Source organism: Salvelinus alpinus, chromosome 20 (genome assembly GCF_045679555.1).
Source record: "Salvelinus alpinus chromosome 20, SLU_Salpinus.1, whole genome shotgun sequence".
Taxonomy (NCBI): domain Eukaryota; kingdom Metazoa; phylum Chordata; class Actinopteri; order Salmoniformes; family Salmonidae; genus Salvelinus; species Salvelinus alpinus.
The window spans coordinates 20,734,733-20,749,699 of NC_092105.1; the positions used below are offsets into that span (position 1 = coordinate 20,734,733).

The window sequence follows — 14,967 nt, forward strand, 5'->3', positions numbered from 1 at the left end:
ATATTACTGGCTAAACAAAAGCTTGGAAGGAGGCGAGTCCGACGTCCTTCGTGCGCCAGGCGCAGGCAGCAAAGGGATGCTACTTCCGGTATTTGCTGTTTTATGCAGCCCCTGATTGCGCAATCGACTCCATTCAAAGCGTCATCACGTACTGACATCCAGGGGAAGACGTAAGAAGTGTCTGTTTCTCCATAGCATTTACAGGGACCTTTAAACTGACTCCAGATCAGGGGCCAAGATGTCTGAAATCTGACTCCCTATCATGAAAAGTGCTGTAGATTGAGTTCTGTACCACTCAGAGACAAAATTCCAACGGCTATAGAAACTAGAGAGTGTTTTCTATCCAATAATAATAATAATATGCATATTGTACGAGCAAGAATTGAGTAGGAAGCCGTTTAATCTGTTGAGCAAATTATGCTAATGCGAAACAGCACCCCCTATAGTGGCAAGAAGTTTTAACAAGAATTTAAATTAGATTAACAAGAATTTAAGCTTTCGGCCCATATCAGATATGTCTATGTCCAGGGAACTTTTTTTGTTACTTACAACCTCATGCTAATCACATTAGCGTACGTCAGCTCCACTGTCCTGCGGGGGACACACAGATCCTGTAGAGGTTTTAAATAAACTTCAATAAGTGTAGATGAAGGGGAGGAGACAGGTTAAAGAAGGATTTAAGTGCTTTTGAACAGGGTATGGTAGTAGGTGCCAGGCGCACCGGTTTGAGTGTGTCAAGAACTTCAAAGCTGCTGGGTTTTTCATGCTCAACAGTTTCCCATGTGTATCAAGAATGATTCACCACCCAAAGGACATCCAACCAACTTGACACAACTGAGGGACGCATTGGAGTCAACGTGGGCCAGCATCCCACTGGAATGCTTTCCACACCTTGTAGAGTCCATGCCCTGACAAATTGAGGCTGTTCTGAGGGCAAAAGTGGGTGCAAATCAATATTAGGAAGGTGTTCCTAATGTTTTGTACACTCAGTGTATCTGTCTGTTGTAATGGATATTGCCGTAGAAGAGGCAAGATGCAGTCTACCCATTGCATTGGGGCAAAACTATCAGCTAACTGCGCTGTGTGATGATGAGTTGCTGAAAAAAATAACTCTGCCTCCCAATAGCCAATGTTGGCACATTAAATCGCTCTTTGCTGCCTGTCTGTCTTGCTTGTTGATATGCTGTGTATGCTACGTATAGTTTACCTAGAGTAAATAGCTGCATGTAGGCTAAATCCCCTCCTGAAAAAAGAACATGAAATCATTAGACTGCAAGTTATGTCGAAGTTATGTTTGCTTTGATTGCCGTTACACTAGACAAAGAATTAAGTTTGTTCAAACATTCGACAGCGGAGTCACAGAGTGAGTGCGCACTGAGTAGGAACTGAAAGGACTCGGAGGGGGAGGGCGCAGCAGATCCTGCACATGCGCAGACGTCTTTAGTCCAAATCTTCTGGGCTCCAGACATCCGTAACTGCAGCCACTCCATTTTTTACAGTAATCATTGGTACTGTTGTTTTACCCATGTTGTTTTACAGTACCTTACAGGTAAATGCACTGTTAAAAATGCCCTATAATTTTATGTTACACTACCGGCTACTGGGTGTTACTGTGTTTTTAGTGCTAAATCAAGGTGTTTTTGCTGTATGCTGCTGACTGTTGGCACAAATACACACATATTAGACCACAACCCCAAATATGCTAATGTTCCTCACCAGTACATTGTCCCTACCTACATTTCAGAGCACAGTGATGATTGTACCTTATATTCAAAATGTTGGATCGAACATTCTACCATTAAAATAGATTTTCCGCACAACCAGTTCCATGTGAGTTCTTATGTGTGTACCTTTGACCATTTTTGGCAACCCCGGCCAACAGCTCCGCACCCCCTGCAGCTACTTGCCCAAGCCTTACCAGCTTCTCCTTCACCCAAATCCAGATAGCAAAAACCTGGACCCGTATAAATAAGCTGGGCTAGACAATCTGGACCATCTCTTTCTAAAATTATCTGCCGCCATTGTTGCAACTCCTATTACCAGTCTGTTCAACCTCTCTTTCATATCGTCCGAGATTCCTAAAGATTGGAAAGCTGCCGCGGTCATCCCCCTCTTCAAAGAGGGTGACAACCTAGACCCAAACTGTTACAGACCTATATCCATCCTGCCGTGCCTTTCTAAAGTCTTCGAAAGAGGGTAGTGCGTACGGCCCAGTACATCACTGGGGCAAAGCTGCCTGCCATCCAGGACCTCTACACCAGGCGGTGTCAGAGGAAAGCCCTAAAAATTGTTAAAGACTCCAGCCACCCCAGTCATAGACTGTTCTCTCTACTACCGCATGGCAAGCGGTACCGGAGTGCCAAGTCCAGGACAAAACGGCTTCTCAACAGTTTTTACCCCCAAGCCATAAGACTCCTGAACAGGTAACCAAATGGTTTCCCGGACTATTTGCATTTTGTGCCCCCCTCCCCAACCTCTTTTTTACGCTGCTGCTACTCTTTGTTTATCTTATGTGCATAGTCACTTTAACTATACATTCATGTACATACTACCTCAATTGGACTGACCAACCAGTGCTCCCGCACATTGGATAACCGGGCTATCTGCATTGTGTCACCCACCCGCCAACCCCTCTTTTTACGCTACTGCTAATCTCTGTTCATCATATATGCATTGTCACTTTAACCATACCTACATGTACATACTACCTCAATAAGCCTGACTAACCGGTGTCTGTAAGTAAGCATTTCACTGTTGTATTCGGCGCACGTGACAAATAAACTTTGATTTGATTTGTACTGGTATCCCCTGAATATAGCCACAAGCAGACCACCAACGTCCTTGTTTCCAAGAACATCAAGGTAACCTGCCTAAATGACTACCGACCCGTAGCACTCACATTTGTAGCCATGAAATGCTTGAAAGGCTGGTCATGGCTCACATCAACACCATTATATCAGAAACCCTAGACCCACTCAATTTGCATACCGCCCCAAAAGATCCACAGATGATGCAATCTCTATTGCACTCAACACTGCCCTTTCTCACCTGGACAAAAGGAACATCTACAGGAGAATGCCATTCGTTGACTACAGCTCAGCGTTCAACACCATAGTGCCCTCAAAGCTCATCACTAAGCTAAGAACCCTGGGACTAAACATCTCCCTCTGCAACTAGATCCTAGACTTCCTGATGGGTCACCCCCAGGTGGTAAGGGTAGGTAACAACACATCTGCCACGCTGATCCTCAACACTGGGCCCCTCAGGGGTGTGTGCTCAGTCCCCTCCTGTACTCCCTGTTCACCCATGAGTGCATGGCCAAGCACGACTCCAACACCATCATTAAGTTTGCAGACGACACAACAGTGGTAGGCCTGATCACCGACAACGATGAGACAGCCTATAGGGAGGTCAGAGAACTGGTAGTGTGCTGCCAGGATAACAGCCTCTCCCTCAACGTGATCAGGACAAAGTAGATGATTGTGGAATACAAGGGAAGGAGGACCAAGCACGCCCCCATTCTCATCGACGGGTCTGTAGTGGAGCAGGCTGCGAGCTTCAAGTTCCTTGGTGTCCTCATTACCAACAAACTATCCTTGGCCAAACACACCAAGACAGTCATGAAGGGGGCACGACAACACTTATTTGGCATGGGCAAAATGTTCTACAGCTGCACCATCGAGAGCATCCTGACTTGTTGCATCACTGCCTGGTATTGCAACTGCTCGGCCTTCGACCACAAGGCACTACAAAGGGTAGTGCGTATGGCCCAGTACATCAATGGGGCCAAGCTTCCTGCCATCAAGGATCTCTTTACCAGGCGGTGTCAGAGGGAGGTCCTAAAATTGGCAAAGACTTATGCCACCCTAGTCATAGACTTTTCTTTCTGCTACCGCACGGCATAGTCACTTTACCACTACCTACATGTACATATTACCTAAATTACCTCGATTAACCTGTGCCCCTGCACATTGACTCTGTACCGGTTCCCCCTGTATATAACCTCTCTACTGTTATTTTATTGTTGCTCTTTAATTATTTGTTATTTTACAAATGTTCTTCTTTAAAGTTTATTTTAGAAAATATTTCTTAACACTTAATTTTCTTAAAACTGCATTGTTGGTTAAGGGCTTGTAAGTAAGCATTTCACTGTAAGGTCTACTACACCTGTGATTTGATTTGTTAAGTGGTGGCGTCCCATGCTTTCAGCCTGTTGGCCTGAGGTAGGACTAAATATATTTAAATAGTGGAGTAGGGTGGTGTTTTTATTTTTGATTTAAGTGAGTGTAGGGTTAGATGGTAGGCTATTTGTCTATTTATTTTTGTCTATTTTTTTAAGCAAAGTATAAAGGAGTTATACTCCAGTCTAGTAGGTGGCGGTAATGCAACATTTTTTCGATGCCAACCGATGTTAAACCTCATTGAAGAAGAAGAACCTTTTCGGTTGGAAACCTTTACTGAATAAGCGTTTTCCTACCGGAGCTGTATTCCGGCTGCTTCAGCAGAAGAACTTACATTCATCAAAGGTGTGTGGCCTATTACATTTACAGTTGCATCTGTTTTGTTCCATTATTACTGACCAATGTAGGACTGTTTGTTTATTTTTGTAATAAGGTGTAGGCTACTTTGCAAGATGTGCATAGTCTCCATCAAAGAGTAATGATTGCAGACCATTGCTCGAATAATTAGCATTGTATTCAACATACTTTAGCATTCGATGTAGCTTAGCCTACATAACTGTCGTACATAAACAATTAACAGGTCCTCATTATTACAAAACGCCAATCTCAAAATGTAATATAATTATATTATTACATTTCCCCTATGACCCTAGCAATGAGAAGAGCATAGCATGTTACGGAAGCTGTGCTGTGTGATTCTACTCATCATCCAGCTGGATACAGGAAGTAGGTTTCCGATTGATGTCATAAAATGCCATACTTTTTGAGTGCATGTTTTTTTTCTCTCTTTTAATGTTGACACAATGCAAGGACAATAACAACCACAAAGCCCCACCATTAAATTGCAGTCCTGGTACTTTTAGGGTACGATAAGGCACACACATTAGCTCAGTATGTTTACTATGTTTTTAACTCAGTATGTTTTGAGATATGCTGAACATGCACAAGTATCTAGGAATGTCTTGAATATCTTACTCTTGATTAAGTGTAAGAATAGAGTCGGGGCCTTTGGCTTATTATTCTAATAACATATTCACTAAGTAGTTTCAGCTGAGACTGGACCCAGATCAGTATGTGCTTTAGCCATCTCTGACTATGGCTGCCCAAATGGGGTTAGGGTCAAAGATTGAGCAGTTGGCACATTTGTTGTTGCAATAGCCACATTTCAGCATTAATGGGATATCATAGTTAATAAACACAGCTAAATACTAATAATGGTCTTGTCTGTGTGTTTAGGTAACATCTGTTTATTAGAGTTCATAAACATCTATTCTACAGGTATCTTTTGGACTGTTTTTTTGGCTTGTGTTTTCTCTTCAGGTACACGGGTCATTAGTGAATGCAGGACTGTGGTACTGGGGGAGGATGTGGACTTATCCTGCAGACTGATAGAGACAACACAGGAGCTTAAACAGATAACATGGCTGAAAAGTACTAAGGATGAAAAACATAATTTGATGCATATTTATCCAAATGGGGTTACTGACTTTGTTGCACCAAATGGATTAAAAGGTAGAGTCCAGCTTATTGGCAACCCATCAGAAAACCTTGGATCTATTCGAATAACAGCTGTCAGACTGTTGGATGAAGGCACCTTCACATGTATCTTCAATGTTTTCCCCAGTGGAGCATACAATACAGAGATATCTCTGACTGTGCTTGGTAAGAACTTTGAGTGTGTAGAAATACTGTGTGTATTGTCAATCTTATCTACAAATTTGGCCTGGCAAAAAATGTACCTCTATCCTCTTAACACCGAGGTTGTAACAAGGAGAGCACACACGTCTCAATATATATTTCCCCTAATGGTCGAGTGTTAAATAACTTGGGAATATATTCACCACTTTTCCAGAAACATCCCTCTCCCATAATCACTGGGCTGTGAATCCTTTTTCATGTATAGTTCCACATTTATAATTAGTGGCGTGTTTTCTGTTTTACATTTTTCGGTTTGTTTTCTTGTCATAGTTCCTCCAGTGGTGAGTGTGACAGTCGATGTTACTCCTGTCATTGGGGAGAATGAGGTTATCCTGGCAACCTGTGTGGCTGCTGGTGCTAAGCCACAAGCAGATGTGAAGTGGAAGACAGGGACATTTGGCAGTTTGTTGAAGACAGTGACTAACTCCACCCATCACGCAAACGGAACCACCACAGTCCTCAGCCACCTGCTTGGGGTGCCAACCAGAGCAGCCAATCAGCAGCAGGTCCAGTGTGTGGTTAACCAGTCTGCCCTGGCAACAGAAAGGACCTACAACTACAACTTAGACATCCACTGTAAGTTTATTCTACTACCACTGTCCTACACTATAAACATCCACTGTAAGTATATTCTACTACCACTGTCCTAGACCATAGACATCCACTGTAAGTATATTCTACTACCACTGTCCTAGACCATAGACATCCACTGTAAGTATATTCTACTACCACTGTCCTACACTATAAACATCCACTGTAAGTATATTCTACTACCACTGTCCTAGACCATAGACATCCACTGTAAGTATATTCTACTACCACTGTCCTACACTATAGACTGAAAGTAATCTATCGAACTGAAAAGGAAGACCAGATTCACAAGCGACTGAATTCTTAGAGTGTTGCCTCATCTGTGGATGAAGGTTCCATCCCTGTCCACTGCTTAGAGACTGTAGTGTCACGGGTGTCGTATACAGTATTTGTTTTGGTATGGATGTGTAGGTCTATTTACATTCTATAGCTGCAGTAACTGTAACCACCTTGCGGACTCTCTCTCTCTCTCTCTCTCTCTCTCTCTCTCTCTCTCTCTCTCTCTCTCTCTCTCTCTCTCTCTCTCTCTCTCTCTCTCTCTCTCTCTCTCTCTCTCTCTCTCTCTCTCTCTCTCTCTCTCTCTCTCTCTCTCTCTCTCTCTCTCTCTCTCTCTCTCTCTCTCTCTCTCATATATTTATTTATTTATATATATATATATATAGATCCACCTCAGGCAGTGAACATTACTCTTAGTGAGACCTCTCAAACCTCAGTCCTATTTGTAGCAGACGGGAACCCTCAACCCAACTACGCCTTGAGCAGGTACTCACTCCTATGTAAACTACTTCAAGGGTAAATCCATTTGAATTCAATCACTTTGACAGTACCACTTTTGATTTGAGCAAAACCGTCCATACATACAGCATTTGCCCATTGTGGAAGTGGTCAGAAAGTTACTTTTTGGACCTGAATGCCAAAACATTCAGGAGATAAAGGTGATCAAAGTTGATCTATTTTGCTTACCCCACAATACCATGAGACATCCATCTCTTCATCACTGGAAAATATAAATAGTTGATATTGATATAATTTAAAAGCCTACAAACAGGGTTGTCAAACTATTTTAGAATTTCTCGAGAACCTTAAACGTCAATTATCTAAAAAAATATGTTGTAGCTTAGACCCTATTTTACATGATGTGAGATTTTTGTGTTGTGCCTGTCATCGGTTGAGACAACATGCTCTTGGATACATTCAGGTCCAAAAAGTCACTGTCTGACCACTTCTACCATGGACAAACATGTATGGAAAGTTTTGTTTGAATCAAAGGGATGCTGTCGAAAAGTGATTAATTTCAAACGTATTTCCCCTCAAGCCAGTTTAAAAGCAAATGTTAGCTGTACTTGTTAAGACATACAATATAAATGAGCTTGAAGCTTCAGTATGTTCATATCTGAAGAACAGTTGTTGAATTATGCTGCCCTATCATGCCTTTGCCTGTCTACTTAACTGGTTTCACAGGCCTTGTAGGTGTTGAAGTTAGAGGTAGTGGTATGAACACATCCATACACATGATCATTCATGGGCTCACGAGTGGCGCAGTGGTCTAAGACACTGCATCTCAGTGCTAAGGGTGTCACTACAGACAACCTGGTTCAAATCCAGACTGTATCACAACCGGCTGTGATTGGTAGTCCCATTTTGCGGTGCACAATTGGCCCAGAGTCATTTGGCTGGTGTGGTGTCAGCTGTCATTGTAAATAAGAATTTGTTCTTAACTGCCTTGCCAAGTTAAATAAAGGTTAACAAAAATAAACATACTGAACTCATGCAGAAACACACACACACTCTCATACATTGTCCTCCACTCCCTCCCCAGAGTGGGCCAGTCATGGCCTGGCTCTTCAGTGAGAGCAGAGGGAGGCACACTAATCCTCCTCAGTCTCAGCTCTGAGCTGAATGGTCTCTGTGTCTGTGAGGCCTCCAACCCCTATGGACGAGCAACTGGCTTCCTCTATGTACACACTTCCTCTGGTAAGAAGCACCTGACACATGCACCTTACACAAACATATTCACTGACGCACACACGTTGTTGCTTAACTGATTGCTTATAATAACTGTATTCCCTCTCTCCTCACAGAGACCTCTGCTGCCTGTTGGGTTCTACTTGTTGTCATTCTATGTTTGATTGTTGCTGCTCCTGCACTTTTATGGTACTGGTGCACATACAGTACATTTCCTTGGTAACTTCAGTTTCTAAAAATCTATTTTGCGTTCAAATCCATGTTTTCTTTTTCTGGACTATATCCCAGGAGTTCACCACTTCCAGGCATCATCACGGGTATGTGACTACATTATTGTTCACCGTTATTCTGTGACTAACCCATCTCAGATACTTTTTGCTATGTAATAATATGTTTATAATGTCTAATGACAAGGTTGAGGAAGATGAAGGGGGTGTATCAGCTATTTAACACTCCAAACCAAATCATCTTATTACATTTTGGGATGTTGGAGCTATTATCTAATAATAAGGTCTATTTATTGTGTTAGCTCGAAAAAAACGCCGGACGGGCTGAGGAGACGGGAGACATTGTGAAAGGCTAGGAGAGGTCAGCAGCTTAAAGCACCTGATCATTTTTCTAAATGGAGTGGCTGCCCGAACTGTGTTTGTCTCTCCCCAGGACACCTTTTCAGTGTTCTAAAAAGTCCTGACGTTAATTTACGCAATAAACACAGGTCGCGCAGCCTCTACCTTTTCTTAAACAAGTCACCATTGTCTCCTCTCCTCTCTTCACGTACCTCTACTCTCTTCATCTCTATTCTCTTCACCACTACTCTTTTCAACTCTTCTTTTGCCTCGCATTTTTTTGCTGCCCTTATCTTCTTCTTTACCTCCTCTCTATTATCACTGTTCTCTCCATTCTTCTCCACTCCTCTCTTCTCTCCCCTACAGGAGAGCAATGCCCAGTCTGATGGTCACACTGCCAGAAGAGAAAAACACCAGTGGAGTCAATACTTTGAAAGACTCAACTCAGGCTCTTGACAGTACTAATCACACAACGTAATCCAAAGCAGTTAGTATTTAACATGCCACAAGAGCCAAGTATTGTGAAAGAAAGAAATATATCACCACATTTGATCCTTCACAAGATTAAACGTTATATATGCTGACACATGCACATTTGTGGCCTGCTGGAGGTCATTTTGCAGGGCTCTGGCAGTGCACCTCCTTGCACAAAGGCGGAGGTAGCGGTCCTACTGCTGGGTTGTTGCCCTCCTACGGCCTCCTCCACGTCTCCTGATGTACTGGCCTGTCTCCTGGTAGCGCCTCCATGCTCTGGACACTACGCTGACAGACACAGCAAACCTTTTTGCCACAGCTCGCATTGATGTGCCATCCTGGATGAACTGCGCTACCTGAGCCACTTGTGTGGGTTGTAGACTCCGTCTCATGCTACCACTAGAGTGAGAGCACCGCCAGCATTCAAAAGTGACCAAAACATCAGCCAGGAAGCATAGGAACTGAGAAGTTGTCTGTGGTCACCACCTGCAGAATCACTCCTTTTTTGGGGTGTCTTGCTAATTGCCTATAATTTCCACCTTTTGTCTATTCCATTTGCACAACAGCATGTGAAATTTATTGTCAATCAGTGTTGCTTCCTAAGTGGACAGTTTGATTTCACAGAAGTGTGATTGACTTGGAGTTACATTGTGTTGTTTAAGTGTTCCCTTTATTTTTTTGAGCAGTGTATTTACCTTCACTGTACATCTGTGGTTAATAACATAGGCCAGTGTTCAATTGTATAGTAGATTTCGGGAAAAAGCTTTAAGATGTGAGTTTGATTTGCACAGCATGTCCTGGATAGAGGGAAATGATATGTCCTTGATTTAGAAATTTGTCTGTGGTTGTGTTCATTGGATGACTTCACAGCCAGGTTTGTTATTAGAACTGAACGAGTTACTCTGTGGGATTACCACTATTATAATAATAATGTTACCTAGCAATGACTAACCTTCTTGTGAATTCACTTACCTCATATAGACCTTACTTTATGGATGTAAATGATGAGTATGGGTGTAAACCTACTCTCTCATCTCGCCATGGAATCAGACTCAAACTGACAATAAGAATAAAACAAAAACATAGTTGCATGCGGCCATTGTGGGGTTGAAGCCCTATGGCCCCACAGCACCACCATCAGGACAAACTTGACTCATTACCCTTGGATGAGCTATGTCTGTACTACTTAACATGCCTGCAAAATATCAAAACTCAAAATACAACAGACACTGCATTTTAGTGCTAGACAACTTGGTTCGAATCCAGACTGAATCGGACGGCACACCATTGGCCCAGTGTCGTCCGAGTTTGGCCAGTGTAGGCTGTCAATGTAAATACGAATTTGTTCTTAATTGACTTGCTTAGTAAAATAAAAAATTATGCTTGTACCAATTAAAAAAATGTAAATGGGTTTCCGTTGTATTTTGAACTCTATTGATGGTTTTGTCACAACAAATGTGTCAAGTAGTAGCCAAGCACCAGAATAAGCATCAAGCTCATCCCCGTGCACTTTCACCACCCTGTGAAGTTAACATAACTTATTTAATCTGTAGCCTAATAAACATGCTTTCCTGAGTTGTAGTTGGAGGACCACACAAGGAATCATCATGTGACTCCAAGTTTACTTCAATATGATAGTTATTATATCAATATTTACTATTAAAGGTGTTTCCACTGACATTTCTTTCATAATTAATTTGACCGACACACAAATATACTTTGTTTTGTCAACATTTGAATAAATGTGCTGTTTAAATCTGGCCTGTCACAAAAAAAGGTTGGATCTGGCCTGCCTCAATAAAGAGGTTGGATGGAAACCTGGTTATTGTTGTTCTAATGATGCAATATACTTTAATGCATTTTAACACTGTTACACCCATGGGTGGTTGTGCATGTAAAGAGAGTGTAGAAACAGTGTTGCAGACAGTGCCCCCCGTGTTATATTGTGTTGTATTAAGGATTAATGATTAAAAGGAAGCGGTCCGTCATCTCTCAACACAAGTTGTTGAATATATAAGCAATAGTTTCATATATTCTGCCCTTGTCAACAGTGGAGTGTATTTAATGCATTGGATTGGTATCATCAGCAAGAGGGGTCCCAAGTCATACATATTCTGGCCTGTTGTCTTTCACTTTGTTTTTCTTAAAGAAAATACTTTGTCCCCTCATTGTTATTTGTTTGTTTTGAGGCCTACAGGTTACATCACTAGTGGATTGCAGTGGAAGCTTTCAATGAGGCAGCACACAGCCTACGAAAGTTCCCACTTGACACAAATTGGTTGAATCAATGTTGTTTTAATGTAATTTCTCAACGTATTGTGAGGTGGAAAATACATTGGATTTGAAAAAAGTAATCAACTGTTGTTTTGAGGGTGAAATTTCAACCACAGGAATATGTCATCATGGTAACCAAATTTCAACATAGACAAACCTTGTATAAAATATGTTGAATTTGCAGAGTTGTGGACTTGAGTCACATGACTTGGACTCGAGTCTGACCGGTCACAAATTTGATGACTTGAGACTTGACTTGGAGCCTCAAGAAACACTTAAGAGGCCTTTTTTTTATATATATAAATGTATTTTATTCATAATACAAAAATCTACTTACATTGCTACATCAAACACGTCTAGCAAATCGAACACAGGTATTTTTTTTTTATTTTTTTTTTGAGGGGTGGATCAGCTTAATATTGCGGAAAGAATGTTGTTTCCAATGTAATTGTCTGCATCATTTCCAATCCCCCATATTTTTTTGGGTAAATATATATATCCATTCACGTATGCATACATATACACATATATACATACACATACCTACATAGACATTTTAAAGAGTATACCTTTATTATTATTCCCTGCAAACCCTACCACCAATCCCCCAATTGGAGTAAACTGATAAACATTTCTGTTTTTACCTTCAATTTATACATCTTATACACATTTACAGACACAGTCTACTTTATAATAGTTCTCTCTTGTTTGTTCTTAGTCCTTCCTCTATTTCTGTTGTCCATCCAGTTTGATTTCCACTTGTAACTGTGCTATTTCACAATAGCTCCGCACCTATACACATTTCACAGATCCCGTATGCCCTACATTGTTTATCTTGTTATTAGTCCCACCCTTCAGCTCCACTCAACCTTTCCCATCTATCTTCCAACATCATCCATTTCGGATTTTAATTTGCCATATATTTTTCAGCTGTGCTGTGATGCTTCACAAAAGATTTGAATCTTCCTATTCTCATAGCTTCCACGGATTGTAAATTAAAAATAAACATTTTTGCTAAAATAATTATTATATTATTGATTGATTGACTATGGCTTTTCAAATCCCCCAGTATTGCTATCTGTAGCGTTAGTTCTACGCAAATGTTGCAATTCTTCAACCATTCCTGGACCTGTGACCAAAAACGAGCTACATGCGGACAATACCAAAATAAATGGTCTAATGACTCTGCCTCCTCACAGCAGAATCTACAGAGCTGAGAAGATTGTATCCCCCATATATATAACATTCTATTAGTTGCAAGAATTTTGTACAATAATTTAAATTGAAAAATTCGAAGTTTTGAATCCGGCGTTGTTTTGCGTATCAATTCATAAACCATGTGCCATGGAATGGGTACATCGAAAATCTCTTCCCAACTATTTTGCAATTTATATGGCACAGCTGTAAGTTTTTTGGTCCTTAAATGAAATTGGTATATGTTTTTATTTATCACACTTTTCTTTAACCATTTATGTTCTTTAATATAAGGCCGACATACAAGTTCCTTACTTTTATCCCCTTCCACCTGCCTCTTCCATTTTTGTGGTAATGCTGCAATTAATTGGTTGTAATTTTGGGTAGAGCAGACATTTCCATATGTCTGTGTTAGCTGCATGTGTGACATTACTCCACCAGTCCTATTTATGATATCATTCACAAAAATTATACCTTTTTTAAACATTTCTTCGATAAATACAGTTTTTTTATCAATTACTATATTTGAATTTAACCACAAGATTTGTTGTACTATTTGTTCCGTCCTTTCAGGTGGATTAAACTGAAATTGCAACCAACTTTCTAAGGCTTGTTTAAAAAATAAAGATATTTTGGAGATTATTTCCTTTTCAAGCAACCGAAAGTGTGCAGGTGTAATCTGAATAAAGGGAAAAAGGCCCTTCTTGAACATAGGATGAGACATTCATACCAATCTACTAGAGAACCAGTTTGGATTTAAGTATAACTTTTGTATGACTGATGCCTTTAGTGAGAGGTCTAATGCTTTAATATTTAATAATTTCTGCCCTCCGAATTCATATTCGTTATATAAATAGGCCCTTTTAATTTTATCTGGCTTGCCGTTCCAAATAAAATTGAATATTTTTTGTTCATATAATTTAAAAAGCAGGTCACTAGGTGTAGGCAAAACCATAAGCAAATAGGTAAACTGTGATATGATTAAAGAGTTAATCAGGGTGATTTTCCCACAAATAGACAGGTATTTTCCTTTCCATGGTAGCAAGATCTTATCTATTTTTGCTAACTTTCTATAAAAATTTATTGGAGTGAGATCATTTCTTTCTTTTGGGATTTGTATACCGAGTATGTCCACATCACCGTCAGACCATTTAATTGGTAAACTACATGGCAATGTAAAATGTGTATTTTTTAGTGATCCAATACGTAATATGGTACATTTATCATAATTTGGTTTTAATCCAGAGAGGATAGCAAATGTATCTAGATCCTCTAAGAGGCCGTGGAGAGATTCTAGTTGTGGTTTTAAAAGAAAACATGAATCATCAGCGTACAATGACACCTTAGTTTTTAGGCCCTGGATTTCTAATCCCTTAATATTAATGTTTGATCTAATTTTAACAGCTAACATTTCGATGGCAATAATAAATAGATATGCCGATAGTGGACAACCTTGTTTTACTCCTCTAGATAGTTTAAAACTTTCTGAGATGTAGCCATTATTTACTATTTTACACCTAGGGTTACTATACATAATTTTTACCCATTTTATAAGAGATTCCCAAAAATTGAAATATTCTAGGCATTTATATATAAACTCCAGTCGTACTTTATCAAAAGCCTTTTCAAAATCAGCTATGAAAACCAGGCCTGGTGTCCCCGATATTTCATAGTGTTCTATTGTTTCCAGTACTTGCCTTATATTATCTCCAATGTATCGTCCATGTAAAAAACCTGTCTGATTAGGATGAATAATATCTGACAAGACTTTTTTTATTCTATGCGCCAAGCATTTTGCTAGGATTTTTGCATCACAACACTGAAGTGTAAGAGGTCTCCAATTTTTTAAATGGACTGGATCTTTATATATACGACTTGGGTCCTGTTTCAGTAATAATGATATCACACCTTCTTGTTGCGTGTCTGATAATCTATCATTTATATAGGAGTGGTTAAAACAAGCTAATAGTGGTCCTTTGAGTATATAAAAAAAATGTTTGTATACTTCCACTGGTATGCCATCC

General features: G+C 40.3%; 1 protein-coding gene across 4 annotated transcripts; it reads left to right on the forward strand.

Moving 5' to 3' along the window:
- The first annotated feature begins 4,431 nt into the window (after positions 1–4,431).
- Positions 4,432–11,930, forward strand: LOC139546453 (nectin-3-like). 4 transcript variants are annotated; one of them, XM_071354840.1, is made up of 10 exons: positions 4,432–4,526; positions 4,835–4,907; positions 5,502–5,843; positions 6,150–6,455; positions 7,133–7,232; positions 8,290–8,444; positions 8,552–8,624; positions 8,724–8,752; positions 8,965–9,023; positions 9,368–10,882. In XM_071354840.1, exons 2-9 carry the CDS (start codon positions 4,853–4,855, stop codon positions 8,988–8,990), a joined length of 1,086 nt encoding a protein of 361 aa, XP_071210941.1. In that variant the 5' UTR covers positions 4,432–4,526; positions 4,835–4,852; the 3' UTR covers positions 8,991–9,023; positions 9,368–10,882. The 4 variants fall into 4 exon arrangements, with proteins under 4 accessions (XP_071210941.1, XP_071210940.1, XP_071210942.1 ...); XM_071354839.1 differs by having other exon boundaries at positions 8,965–10,882; XM_071354841.1 differs by lacking the exon at positions 8,965–9,023.
- Positions 11,931–14,967: the final 3,037 nt, after the last annotated feature.